Source organism: Marmota monax, unplaced genomic scaffold, assembly GCF_021218885.2.
Source record: "Marmota monax isolate L192 unplaced genomic scaffold, Marmota_monax_Labrador192_F-V1.1 WCK01_AAM20220418_F8-fsc00042, whole genome shotgun sequence".
NCBI classification, from domain to species: domain Eukaryota; kingdom Metazoa; phylum Chordata; class Mammalia; order Rodentia; family Sciuridae; genus Marmota; species Marmota monax.
The window spans coordinates 12661345-12673813 of record NW_026693008.1 but is presented as its reverse complement, the minus strand read 5'-3'; the positions used below and the strand labels follow the sequence as shown (position 1 = coordinate 12673813).

At 40.3% G+C, this 12469-nt stretch overlaps 1 protein-coding gene across 6 annotated transcripts in view; it reads left to right on the top strand.

Moving 5' to 3' along the window:
* The window catches only part of Arhgef3 (Rho guanine nucleotide exchange factor 3), a 321024-nt gene that overhangs the window by 266954 nt on the left and 41601 nt on the right, over positions 1-12469 (top strand). For 5 of the 6 annotated variants that reach the window (XM_058582175.1, XM_046452866.2, XM_046452868.2 and 2 more), the window contains one exon: positions 11116-11223. In XM_058582175.1, the coding sequence (XP_058438158.1) occupies positions 11116-11223 (108 nt within the window). Of the gene's footprint in view, positions 1-9591; positions 10227-11115; positions 11224-12469 lie in introns of those variants that run through there. The other variant, XM_058582176.1, reaches the window with a different exon arrangement.

Genomic DNA, 12469 nt, shown 5'->3' with positions numbered 1-12469 from the left:
CCTTAGCCTTGTTGGCATCATCCAACCAGGGATGTCTAGCTGTAGCCCCTTTTTCCAGACCTGGAGATGGGTGCAGAATGGTAGACAGAAAGCTATAGCATTTCTAGACCTAAGGTTGGCCTTCCTGAAAGAGCCACTGAGACGCAACTCTGCTAGCAGCCCACCTGCTTCTTCAGAAGGTCAAACTTTGAAAGTGCCTCAACCCTGAGCAGCTGATCTTTTCTGCCTCATCAGAGTAAGAGCTTTGCTTGAAGTTTGAAAGGCAGGTGTGGAGCCAAGGACCGCAGAAAGACCTTCCTCTTTCTCTGAAGGTCTGTGGCACCATGGCTGGGCATGACCAAGATGAGCTTGAGGCAATGGGGACGGCATTTGCTAAAAGGAACTTACCCGGGGTGTGTGTTTCTCCTTCTGCCTAAGGTTAAGTAATAGTAACATTCTGGGTAAGAGAACTCTAACGTGGTTTTCTGCTAAACTCCATTATTTTAGATGAGTTTAATCTTTAGATGAGTTTAATCTTGGGCCAGTTTAACCAGTAGCAGACTAATAAAATGACAATATGGGCTTGATGCCAGGACAAATGTTGACTTACCCTTATAATGTTGACAAAAATGAATAACTTTGAAAGTAATTGAGGAGTGAAACCTTAGCCAAAACTACAGTCTGAAACAGTGGTTCTGTTTTATTTTACTGGCACTGCTGAGAGATTGTATTCATAACCGAGGCTGCTACTGCTCCCACTCTTAGAGTCCCATGTTTTCCTAAATGATTTCCCAAAGTTCTTTATTTTTTCCCTCCCATTCTAGCCCATAAGCCTTCATTTGGCAAAAAAAAAAAAAAAAAAAACCGATTTCCCTCTAGTCAAGCAAGTAAGACAAGATCCTTTTTTCAAGGTGGGGGCAAAAAAATATTTCAGTGATCATGAGAAGAATAAAGGCAATCCTTTGCTTAAGTCTTCTCTCAGAAACAAAATGGTATGCCATGGACATGAGTCCTCATTTCACCATAGTGGTAAAATGCATGGCTTCTCCAAGGGGTACTGGATGAAATTCATCTCATTTGCCCCACACCCGCATCTTCCCTTCGTTTTGCCATTTAATTTGTTTAAACTTGAGAGAGCTGTAGTATTTCACCAGGGTGTATTGTGGATTTGAAGGACACAGGGGAGACTTGAAGAAAAGGGAGTCAAGAGGGCTCCAGAAATTGTCATAGGAATGAGTTCTTTCTAGCCCATTGTTTTGTTGCATTGTATGGGAAGCTGTATTTGGGGCGGAGACCCTGGTTGTGGCTTCAGAGACTCATGCCAGCATCATCTGAGCTCAGCCAGCTATCCTCCTGATGTCTGTCCCTTAACCAGCACTCCCATAAAAGCAGCCACTTTGGCCTAGAAGCCCCAGCTGCTCACTTGGCTTCTGATGCCCACTGGCTCAAAGACAGGGTTCGGGTCCAGAAATGCTATACATTTCTGCCCGCCATGTTACCTGAAAGCTTGATATACAGGGAATAAATGTCATTTCTCTAACGTCGATATGTTCAGGATTTTGTTTTTGGTGCCCAGGATTGAACCTAAATCCTCATGAATGCTGAGCACATGCTTTACCAGTGAGCTACACACCCAGCCCCAGTACTTTCAATCTTATAGCCCTTAGAGTTGATGGTTTAATTTGTAGATTTGCTCACAACATCCTGGGGCAGCTTCATCATCTGCTTTTGCACTTCCATGAGCCAAGGATGGAGAAGTCATCAGAGCTTCCACCCAGCAGTGTGACAGTCTGTCGCTTGGGCATGAGTCTAAACTAACTCAAGGTGTTCCCTGGATTTTATTTATCCAGGTTCTTCTTGTTCCCCGTTAGCAAAAACTAAACAAATAAACCCTAGCTTTTGTTTTTTCTTTTCTCATTTAAGGAAGGAAATTAGAGTGTTTTCCTCATAGCACCTGATGTGTAGGGGGAGTTGAGCCCTTCCATCAAAAAGGAAATCCAGTTCCCCTTGGATGCCTAGTGCAAGGTGAAGGGCAGCCAGACAGCTGGCAAAAACAAACACAGGGGCGTGGCCTCCATATTTGAGACCAACCTCCACAGTTGGTATGGGGGATCCCTCCAGGAGCAGTTCCTGGTGGTTTGTCAAAAACCAAAAGCCTGTCATTCCTTATTAAAATCACTGATAAGGGTCTGTAGAGGAAATTTATAGTGTTGAGTTGGAGGACCTTCTACTCACCTTGTGGGTTAGAAATCAATAATTCTGAAACACATGAGGCTTAATCAATGAACCCAGGTTTCCGTTGGAATTTGGGCCTCATTATTTGCCTTTCATCTTCTGGTAATAGATGATGTCAGGTTAATTAACTATGCCAGGGGAAAGAGAACAGGAAAAAAATAGTGGAAAATTTGGAATTAGAACAATCATTTCATTATTGTCTCCCCCCACCCCATAAATAAGATGAATAGACACTTGTGATCTGTAAGGAAGTTCCCTTTCCTGTTTCTACAATCCCACTCCTCCTTTTTTTTCCCTGTCTTTCCTTTTATAGAACCAGGGATTGGGCTCAGGGCTTCTCACATGCTAGGCAAGGATTCTATCACTGAGCTACATCCCCACCAACCCTATTTCTTTCTTGTCCAGACACTTTATGGCTGCCTCTGTGGATCATCCAAATTGCCCTGCCTGATCATCACCTCACCCCTGCCCACTTCCCTGACAGCTGCAGCCAACACTTACTCTGGATCCATATTCTGGTTTTCCCTGTGCCACCAGGAGGAAATGCTTCACCCAAGGCTGATATATGTACTCTTCAGTGAAGCCCAGTTTGCAAAAACTGTGTAAACACTACTGAATTGGATTAAAAATGATACACATAGTCACAGAGTGTCTCCTCCAACTTATGTATTAATTACAAAGAGCACTGTAGTAACTTTACCATGGAGAAACCCTCAGACGCTACCTGTGTTAGTTTCCTAGGGCTGCTGTAACAAAGTAAAACAAGCCAACTGATGTAAAAGGACAGAAAGTTGTTGTTACTGTTCTAGAGGCTAAAAGTCTGTTGTAAACACAGCCTTGGTCCCTCTGAAACCTACAGGGGCATCCCTCCTTACCTCAAGCTAGTTTCTAGAGTTTGCTGGCAATCCTTGGTATTCTTTGACTTGCAGATGCATGACTCTGATCTTGGCCTCCCTTTCACTGCATGGTCATCTTCTCCCTGTGCATTTCTGCCTAAATTTCTTCCTTCTTATGAGAAGACCAGCAAATAGATTTAGGGCCTGCTCTAACCTAGCGTGAACTCATCTGAACTTGACTATATGTCCAAAATTCTATTTCTATATAAAGTCATATTCTTAGTATCCAGGCTTAGAATTTGCACATATCTTCTTGTGGGGACATAGTTCACTTATAACACCATCTTGAACAAATGTCAAAGTTAATATCATCAGTATAAGATGTAGCAACTTCATGTACCTCTCTGATGTTTGGAGGATGTTTGGAGAAGGTCACATCCTTCCGTCAAATTGTCAAAACATGTATAAACCAAACTTAATCATGAGAAACCATCAGCCAAATCTAAATCAAGAGTTATTCTATAAATAACCAACCAATCTCCTCAAAAGTGTCAGAGAGCTGGGCATTGAGCTGAATGCCCATAATCCCAGCCACATAGGAGACTGAGGCAGGAGGATTGCTAGTTTGAGATCAGTCTGGGGAATTTAGTGAGAACCTGCCTCAGAATAAAAAGTAAAGAAGGCTAGGAGTATAGCTCAGTGGTACAGCACCTCTGATTCCATCCTCAGTGCCACACACATTAAAAAAAAAAAAAGTGTGAGATAGCTATAACATCCTGATAGACAAGAAAACTAAGGAACTCTCACAGATTGGAACAAACTATGGAGATAAGACAATGAAATATAATATGGATTTCAGATCAGATCCTGGAAAGAAAAAGGATATTAGCGAGGCACCTGTTGAAATCCCAATGACTCCTTTTATAGTTAAGTTTTGTGTTGATGTTAATTTCTTAGTTTTGATAAATGTTCCTTGGATATATAAGCTGTTAACATTGGAGGAAGTGGGGTAAAAGGGTGTAGGGGAATACTTTGTACTATTTTTGCAGCTCTTCTGTTAATCTAAAATCATTTCCAAATCAATTTTTTGAAAGATTATGCATATATTGAGTAATTAGATAAGTTTACTTGTAAATAGAGGCAAAGAATTTAGAGGGGAAATCATCTTTAGTAAAATACATGTAGGTTTGTCCATCTTGTTCCGGGTCCTGTTCACTTGAGAGTTCACTGTTCATAAAGCAACTGTGCCATGTGCTCCTCATCTTTAGCCATTGGGCACATTAGCTTAGCAGAGGCATATAGTCAAACATTTGATCCATATTTTGTCTCTGCCACCTTAGGTATGTGACCTTGTGGAAGTACTTGTGCTCCTTGAACCTCAGCATATTCACCTGTAAAATGGGGACAATAATATTAGCTCTCTCTTGGAATGTTTTAAAAATAAGATGGCTTATTCTCAGCCGATTCCTCCCAATGCCATTAACACAAGAGGGAGAATCTGTAGGAATTTTTTTTGAAGGACAGGCTACACAGCAAGCTGTCATGTCCCCCAGAGAGGAGGGATAGGGCTATTTGAAGTACAGTTTGTGTCTTGGAAGGAAGCAGAGGCAGGAGAGGTATTGGCCAGTGGTAAATGAGAGCCTCTGGAAGGATAAGGAAGGACTTGGCAATGGGAGGTGTCAAAGGAAGTGAGAACGCAAGGGTATTTGTGGTGACCTAGATGTTTTGAAGGGTGAGAATCTTGCCCATAAGCTGTAGAACAGTGTGAACTGCTCTTTGGCCCTGGGGAATGGGGTGGTAAAGTCAAGGCAATGGTACACTAATTTAAACTTTAAACTTATTTGATTGGAGAGAGGCAGAGGGGAAATGAGACTCTAGCCCTGATAAGAAGTCTCAGCCTCTTAAGTAGAAGACAGTGTTATTGTAAGAATGAAGAGAAAAGCATGAATTTGGGAGACAGAAAGGATGGGGGTGGGAGAAAGCAAACCATGTCCCTAAATTTAAATAAATACAACAGGATCAGAGGACTCCTGTCCATGGGCACTCTGACCTTGAAGGGCTCTCTGTTTTCTCTGTGTGTTTCCAAAATAAATCAGAGTTGACCTCCATTAGATTGCTTTATGTTATGGAGTTAAGTGATCAGGAGCCTGTTGATGGATTTCTTAACAAGAGGGAATAAATAAACAAGTCAATAGAATAAGACAGACTTCAGGGAGTCTGACAGCTGGGCTGGTGCTTGCTTCTTCATCAGGATGCCTGCCCTGGAATTTAAATGTTGTGAAGTAGTTCTCCCAGCTTTCACTATCCAAGCGTTGAGGGCCTTTTCCTAGTCCAGTCTGTATTGGTTAAGAGGTACTAAAATTCAGCAGGTTTTTGTTTTTTGTTGTTGTTTTCATTTTACCAGATTTCTGTTTTGGATGTCTATCTCTCTGGTGTCCTCCTTCACTAGGCCTGTACTAACAAATGACATAAAATGCTTGGGTGACATCTGTTTATTTCTAGTTACAGTGTTTGTTGGTACATTTGCAAAACCATTTTGTGTACATTAAAAAAAAAATACTTTCTAAAAAATGTGGGAAAAGGGCTGGGGTTGTGGTTCAGTGGCAGAGTGCTTGCCTGGCACATGAGAGGCACTGGGTTTGAGCCCCAGCACCACGTAAAAATAAATAAGCACAATAAAGAAAAAAAAAGTGGGGGCTGGGGATGTGTCTCAAGTGGTAGCACGCTCGCCTGGCATGTGCGCGGCGCTGGGTTCAATCCTCAGCACCACATACAAATAAATATGTTGTGTCCGCTGAAAACTAAAAAATAAATATTAAAAAATTCTCTCTCTCTCTCTCTCTCAAAAATAAAAAGAAAAAAAGTGAGAAAAAATAACCATGTGCCAGGCACAGTGGCACATGCCTGTAATCGCAATGACTCTGGAGGCTGAGGCAAGAGGATTTCAAATTCAAGGCCAGTCTTAACAACTTAGTGAGATACTATCTATAGATAGATAAATAAATAAACAAATAAAAGGGCTGGAAGTTAGCTCAGTGGTAGGGTGCTTCTCAGTTCAATACCCAGTACCACAAAAATTTTGAAAATACTTCCTACCATGGAGAATTTTGGCTTGTACCATAGGTGGGATTGCTTACTGAGTCCTCTGTGTGGTACACCTGGTTTTGACATCTATCAACCTGTAATCAATCCCTATCCCCTTACCCCAGCTTTGTTTTATTTTAAAGTAAATCCCAGGCATCATGTCATTTCTTAATGTGTTCTATTTGTACATGTTAATGATCAGGGAACGTTAGTGTTATGTTTGGACTGGTTTGCTTAGAAAATTAAGAGAATAAAATGCAGGAGGATAAGGTTTACTCATACAAAAAGTAAAGTCATATATATCCCCTGATCATCAGGAGAGGAGCCTGCATGCCCAGCCCCAGGGAGAATATGCAAATAAAGCTTATGTGTGAGAATGAGGCTTCTATGTATATTGTTTTTGGGTGACCCCAAGCCAAATACAGCATACATCCTATGGGTCTTAAGCTAAGAGTTTCTGTTTTTAAATAGGTGAAAAAGAAGGATACATATTTTTGACATGAAAATATTCTGAAATTTGATTTGCATGTCCATAAATAAAGGTATAATGGGCTATAGCCACATTCATAATTGTACCTATTGTTTATGACTGACCGCACAGATGAGTAGTTGTGACAGGCTGGATGTCCCACAAAGTCTGAATTACTTACTTTCTGGCCCCTCACAGAAAAAGCTAGGCCTGTGTAGGACATAGGCTCTGGAGTACGCTGCCTTGGATTTAAATCCTGGTCACCTTTTTTTTTTTTTTTTTTTTTTTAAGCTTAATGACTTTAAGCAAATTGACCACTCCATGCCTCAGTTTATTCATCTTGAGAATGGGAATCATAATAGTAGTTAAATTGTAGGGATAATGGTAAGAGTAAACTAATATATTTTATATGTCAAGCATTGAGATAAATTACTATGACCAGTATTAAGTTATTATTATTTATTTAAGCTAAAGTTTCTCAGTCACTGTGAGACTATAACTTCTTATTTCATATGAAGATAGTGAAAGCCACCTATAGGGTGACGAGGTACATTAGACAAACCTTGGGAGTAGTTTTCAGCCTACACAGAGTCCTATAAAGGATTCCCTAATATTTCCAAGTGTTTGAAAGGCTATTTTATATGACTCCATCAACTCATGGGTAAAATGTCTACCGACTCACTTCTTCCTTGCAGTACAGCAGTCTAATTCCCTATGCACATGATTGCGTTTCCAGCCCCTCCTGGGCCGTATCTGTGGCCCAGTGAAGGTAGAGTCTCAGGGCAGCTGCAGACATAACATGGATCATCTTCCTAGTATTCCAACCCCACTATGGCTGCAAAAAACAAAGGAAATTAGTGAGGGTTTCCTCATTAATATCATAGTTATTTCATTGAAACTATTTTTGAAGGAAGAAATATGCCAGGTCATATGCATGTGGTAGACATTTTCTTATGTTACAGTCAATTTGTTTTGGTTTTTACCTCTTGGGAGGAAGAATAAGGAAAATATAAAAATCATTGTTTCTCAGAAGGAATATCAAAATCCATTTAATAAAAAACAAAAATAAAATCACATGGAGTGCTCCATTCCATTTTGTTTGTAACCCCAAGATGTATTTTAAATTGCTAGATCAGTTCTACCTGTATGCCTTTCTTCATTCTCTTTCCCTTTTTGCCACATTTGCCTTCTTTTAGTTTCTTCCTCCTTTTCCCAGCTTCCCTGCTCTCTGAATAGACAAAAAAAAAAAAAAAGCTTTTTTTTGATAAATGTCAAATGCCAGGCCAGGCTGGTGATATAGCTCTGTTAGTAGAGTGCTTGCCTCACATGCACAAGGCCCTGGGTTCAATCTCCAGCACCACCAAAAAAAAAAAAAAAAAAAAAGTCAATGCCAATTTAAAATAGAAATTCATGGCAAACTTGGTACAGAGAGAATTATCCCTGCTCAATAAAGAATGACTCTTCCATTCTTTCAGCAAACATAATACATAATGATGAAATCTTAAGAATAATCACTTTAGTATTAGAAATTAGAGTAGTACACTCACTATCTTGCCTTATAATCAATAACATACAGGTGGCTCTAGCCAGTGCAATAAGATAAGAAAAACAAATGTCTTAAAATCTAGAAAATATGAAACAAAACTATTGTTATTCATGAAATAATGCCTACAGAGAATATTCATTACTTTTTTATCTTTTTTTTTTTTAACCTCTTTAGTGATATGCCCTCCTGCCCTCTCTTAAAATAATGTGGTCGAGCTGGTGTGTGCCCTAGAAACAGGACATCTTGTTCCTAGGGTAGGCATTGACCTTGCCCAATTTGATCTGGTAGCTTTAGTTGTTGGACTAGGAAGCCTCTCTGCAGGTTTTGTTCTGTTGTCTCTCTGCAAAGCCTGAAAGCATCCCTGGTATTGCATTTGCTAGTTCTCAGTAGAGCTATTTATCTAGAATCTGGAAACATTTTTCCCTGAAGGCTCTCTTTAGACAGCAGTAAATGTAGCTGGAGACATACTGAGTAAATGGAAAAGAAAAATCAAATTAGGCCAAGAATTTCTTTTAATCTCCTATTTTCACAGAAGCCCTCAAGGAGAACACCATAATTCATACTTCACTTATGTGGGTCAGGCAAAAAGCTCCCCCTACAAAGATCCAATAACCTGTAAGTGTTCTGTTTTTGAACTTACACCTGCCTGTATTGCTGGATGATAGCAATGGATTCTGGTTCAGTCCTTCTTTACTTGAGAATTTAAGATTACCAGATAGCAGCCTGATGTTCATTTGCAAATGGGCAATGCCTCAGGAAAGCAGTTTTAGTTTAGAATCTTGTGTAGCAGCACTGTGCTGAACCTTCAGAGGAGCCCACATTTGCAAATTACATATATCTTTATAGCTACATAGCTAATGCCCATCTGACTGGGTTTTGTGAAATGGGCAGCAAAGTCAGCAGAACCTTAGAAGAGATGACACAGCAGGTGGAACAGAACTGGATCATCCCTTAACCTGCCAAGTATGCAGCGTCTTCTTGTCCCCTTTTAAAGAAAAAAAAACTAGCTGCTATTTGCCTTTCAACCTCTCCATTCTGATACAGAATTTGTGACCCAACAATTTCAGCCGCAAAAATGAGAACCAGAGGCTCTGGACTCTGAAGTATTTATAGGATTATCTGAGACTAAGTCCCGCTACCCCAGGGAATCCTCTGCTTTCTCAATTGCTGCAATGCAGTTTATGCCACCAAAGGTAGAGATATCATGATCTTAGCATTTCCAAACCAAAATAGGAGCCATTTAGAGAAATTCAGGGGATGCTTAAGAGGCTGTGTGTGTGTGTGTGCGCGCGCACTCGCGTGCGTGGATTCAATGCTGGTGGTGCAGCTCTGACGTAAAAAAAAAAGGTCCTCTTTTAGGCGCAGATGCTCAGGAGCCAGACACCAGACAGGGAGCATCCTGAAGGGCACTGTCAGCTGAAAGAAAGACTGTTAGACCTTTCTCTTCAATACTTACATCTTTGTAACACAGTGTCTCTTATGTTGGAAGATTCCTCCGTCATATTTTGGAACTAAGCCTTCTTGGTGGTCTGAGAGTTTTCTACTGCTTGTTCAACTTAGCATACCAAGAAGCCAGGGAGGTCCCCGGCAGCCTGGATTCATTCTCTCTTAGAAAAGTATCTGACTGCTTTGAGAAATTATGAAGTCATTCTTAGCCACAGTGTGGAAGTGTTTTGAACTTTTGAGGGGGTTAAAATTTTGAATTTTTCTATTTAAATACCATAGAACTCAGGGAAAGTCTATTTCAGAGAAGACTTACAATTTTTTGAGGCTGGCAAGGGCATAAAATGACAGGAGAGCTTCTCAGCAGAATTCCAGATTTACAAAGGATTTTTCCAAGCACCTGCTATGTTCAGAATATTCTGCAGGGATGTCCTGAAGAATCAGAAGTTCTGGTTTAACCCCTCAAAACTTTGAAAGCAATGGCTGAAAAGGAAAGATGAGCACCTTGGGGCTCCCTCTGCAAATGACTGAGGTCTGCCACAATTGGCTACTTTGGCTTTTTCCATCAAAATCTGGTGTCTTCATGTGCTGTCCAGCATCTACTGCAGGTCAGATGGAGCTTAGGAAGACAAGGGTAAACTGTTCTCTTTGTCTTTGGAAAATGTTTTGTCTTTCATCTCTCTGTTCCCCACAGCCTGTTGTTTTTATTTATGTAATTCTTGTCTTTAAAGTCGTTGGGATGGGTAGGCTGTCTCTCACCCATCGTCCAGTTTGGGAGTAACTTGCAGATTTGCAAATAGCATTTTCTGTGGAGGGATGTTCAAAATTTATGGCTATAAATAGTATAGAAAGGAATGCCCATGGTTCAGTTTTTTCCTTGTACATATTCTTTTGCAATTAGGTTTATATTTATGAGTATGTATGAGTATTAATATTTAAATAATGCATTTAAAATACATTGTAGATATAAAGATACTTTTCATAAGATCCCAGCAATAAAACTTCCTTTCTTTTAAAAAATGGATTTTTAACTTAGTGAATTAAGAAAAGCAATCTTTGTGCTTTTGAAAGACCACTTTGAAAAAGAAGAGTAGCTTTAGGGGAAATGGAGAAATGGTTTGTAAAAAAGATGAAACCACAAGCAACAAAAGACACCTGCCTAACAAGGTCATTTAATGGAAAATCAGAGGTCACTTTTCTCTAAAGGAGTAGGAAAGATGATTTTACAAAGTGGAGGCTTCCAAATTAAAAGCTAGCAGATACTGTGGGTGAGGAAAAAGGAGATCCCTGCCCTGTGCTTTTCTCTCAGAAGCTGCCTCTGTTGACATCCCCTGTTATTTATCCTTCCCTGGCTCCTAAGCTAGGTCACCTCTGCAGAGCTGGAGTAAGACAGGGCACTTTTGATGTTCCACAATTTAGTATGCAACCAGGAGCTTATGAAGAAGGACATGATTGTGTGGTAGAATAAGGTTTTCTTCAGAATTGACCTTGACATTTTCCTTATTTTTGTTTCCCCCTTACAGGAACCTAGTAATAAACGGGTCAAGCCCCTTTCCAGAGTCACATCTCTGGCAAACCTCATCCCACCCGTGAAGGCCACCCCATTAAAACGCTTCAGCCAAACTCTGCAGGTAAGATGGACACAGTGGTTTTCTGTAGAAAGGGGCATCCTTATACTACCCAGATTTTCCCCTGCTTTCAGACTGACCAAATTCAATGCTTGTCTCAATAGAAGAGTACAGGTGAGAGGGCAGAAAGGAAGAAAAGTGTTTTCAAGTTGCAATCTAAAGTCAGGCAGAGTCAGAACCATTTCTCTTGTATTTTTCCTCACGATTGTATTTCCAAGGCATATGCTGCATCTAGATGTTCTCTTACAGGTTTTGTCCTAAAATATGTATGTGCTCAAAAGAAACCCAGCACATGATATGAGCTGGGGGGAGGGGGGGTGACGCATAACAGAACCTGGTGGCAGGGTCAGCAAACTGCAGCATGTGGAAAAAATGTAGCCTGCCACCTGGGTTTTGTTTTTATGGCCTATGAGGTAAGGGTGGCTTTATTTTTAAAACGTTTGGAGAAGAGCAGGAAAGAAGAATGATATTTCTTGATATATGAAATTCAGATTTCATTGTCTATAAGTAAAGTTTTGTTGGAACCCAGTCATGCCCATCTGTACTTTTTCAGTGATTGCCTTTGCACCCCAATGGCAGAGTTGAATAGTTGTGACAGAGACCATATTGCCCACAAAGCCAAAAATAATTACCATCTGGCCCTTCACAGAAAATGTTTGCTGATCCCTGGGTTAGACCCTGGAGTGGAAGTAACTTGGCTCCTATCTTAGTTGCCTCACTGAAAGACTGTCACCTTGGGCTAGTAATTTAACATCTCTAGTTCTCGCTTTTATTCCTTATGGATAAATTTTGCCACAATGTCACCAGCTCCTTTGTAAAATCGTTGTAAAGATTTATGTGACAGTATATTCAAAGGGACTCCTATAGTGCTTTGGCCCTTTGTTAGCCATCAATAATTTACTAATTAGGGGCTGGGGATGTGGCTCAAGCAGTAGCATGCTCGCCTGGCATGCGCAGGGTGCTGGGTTCAAACCTCAGCACCACATAAAAATAAAATAAAGATGTTGTGTCCACCGAAAACTAAAAAATAAATATTTTTTAAAAAATTCTCTCTCTCTCTCTCTCTCTCTCTCTTTAATAATAATAATAATTTACTAATTAGTTCAGTAGTAAATATTGGTTACTATAGTAATTTTTTAGTTAATGAGTGTTTGTAGTTATTTCTCTCTCTCTCTCTCTCTCTCTCTCTCTCTCTGTACTGGGGATTGAACCCAAGGGTACTTAACCACTAGCCACATCCTTAGCCCAG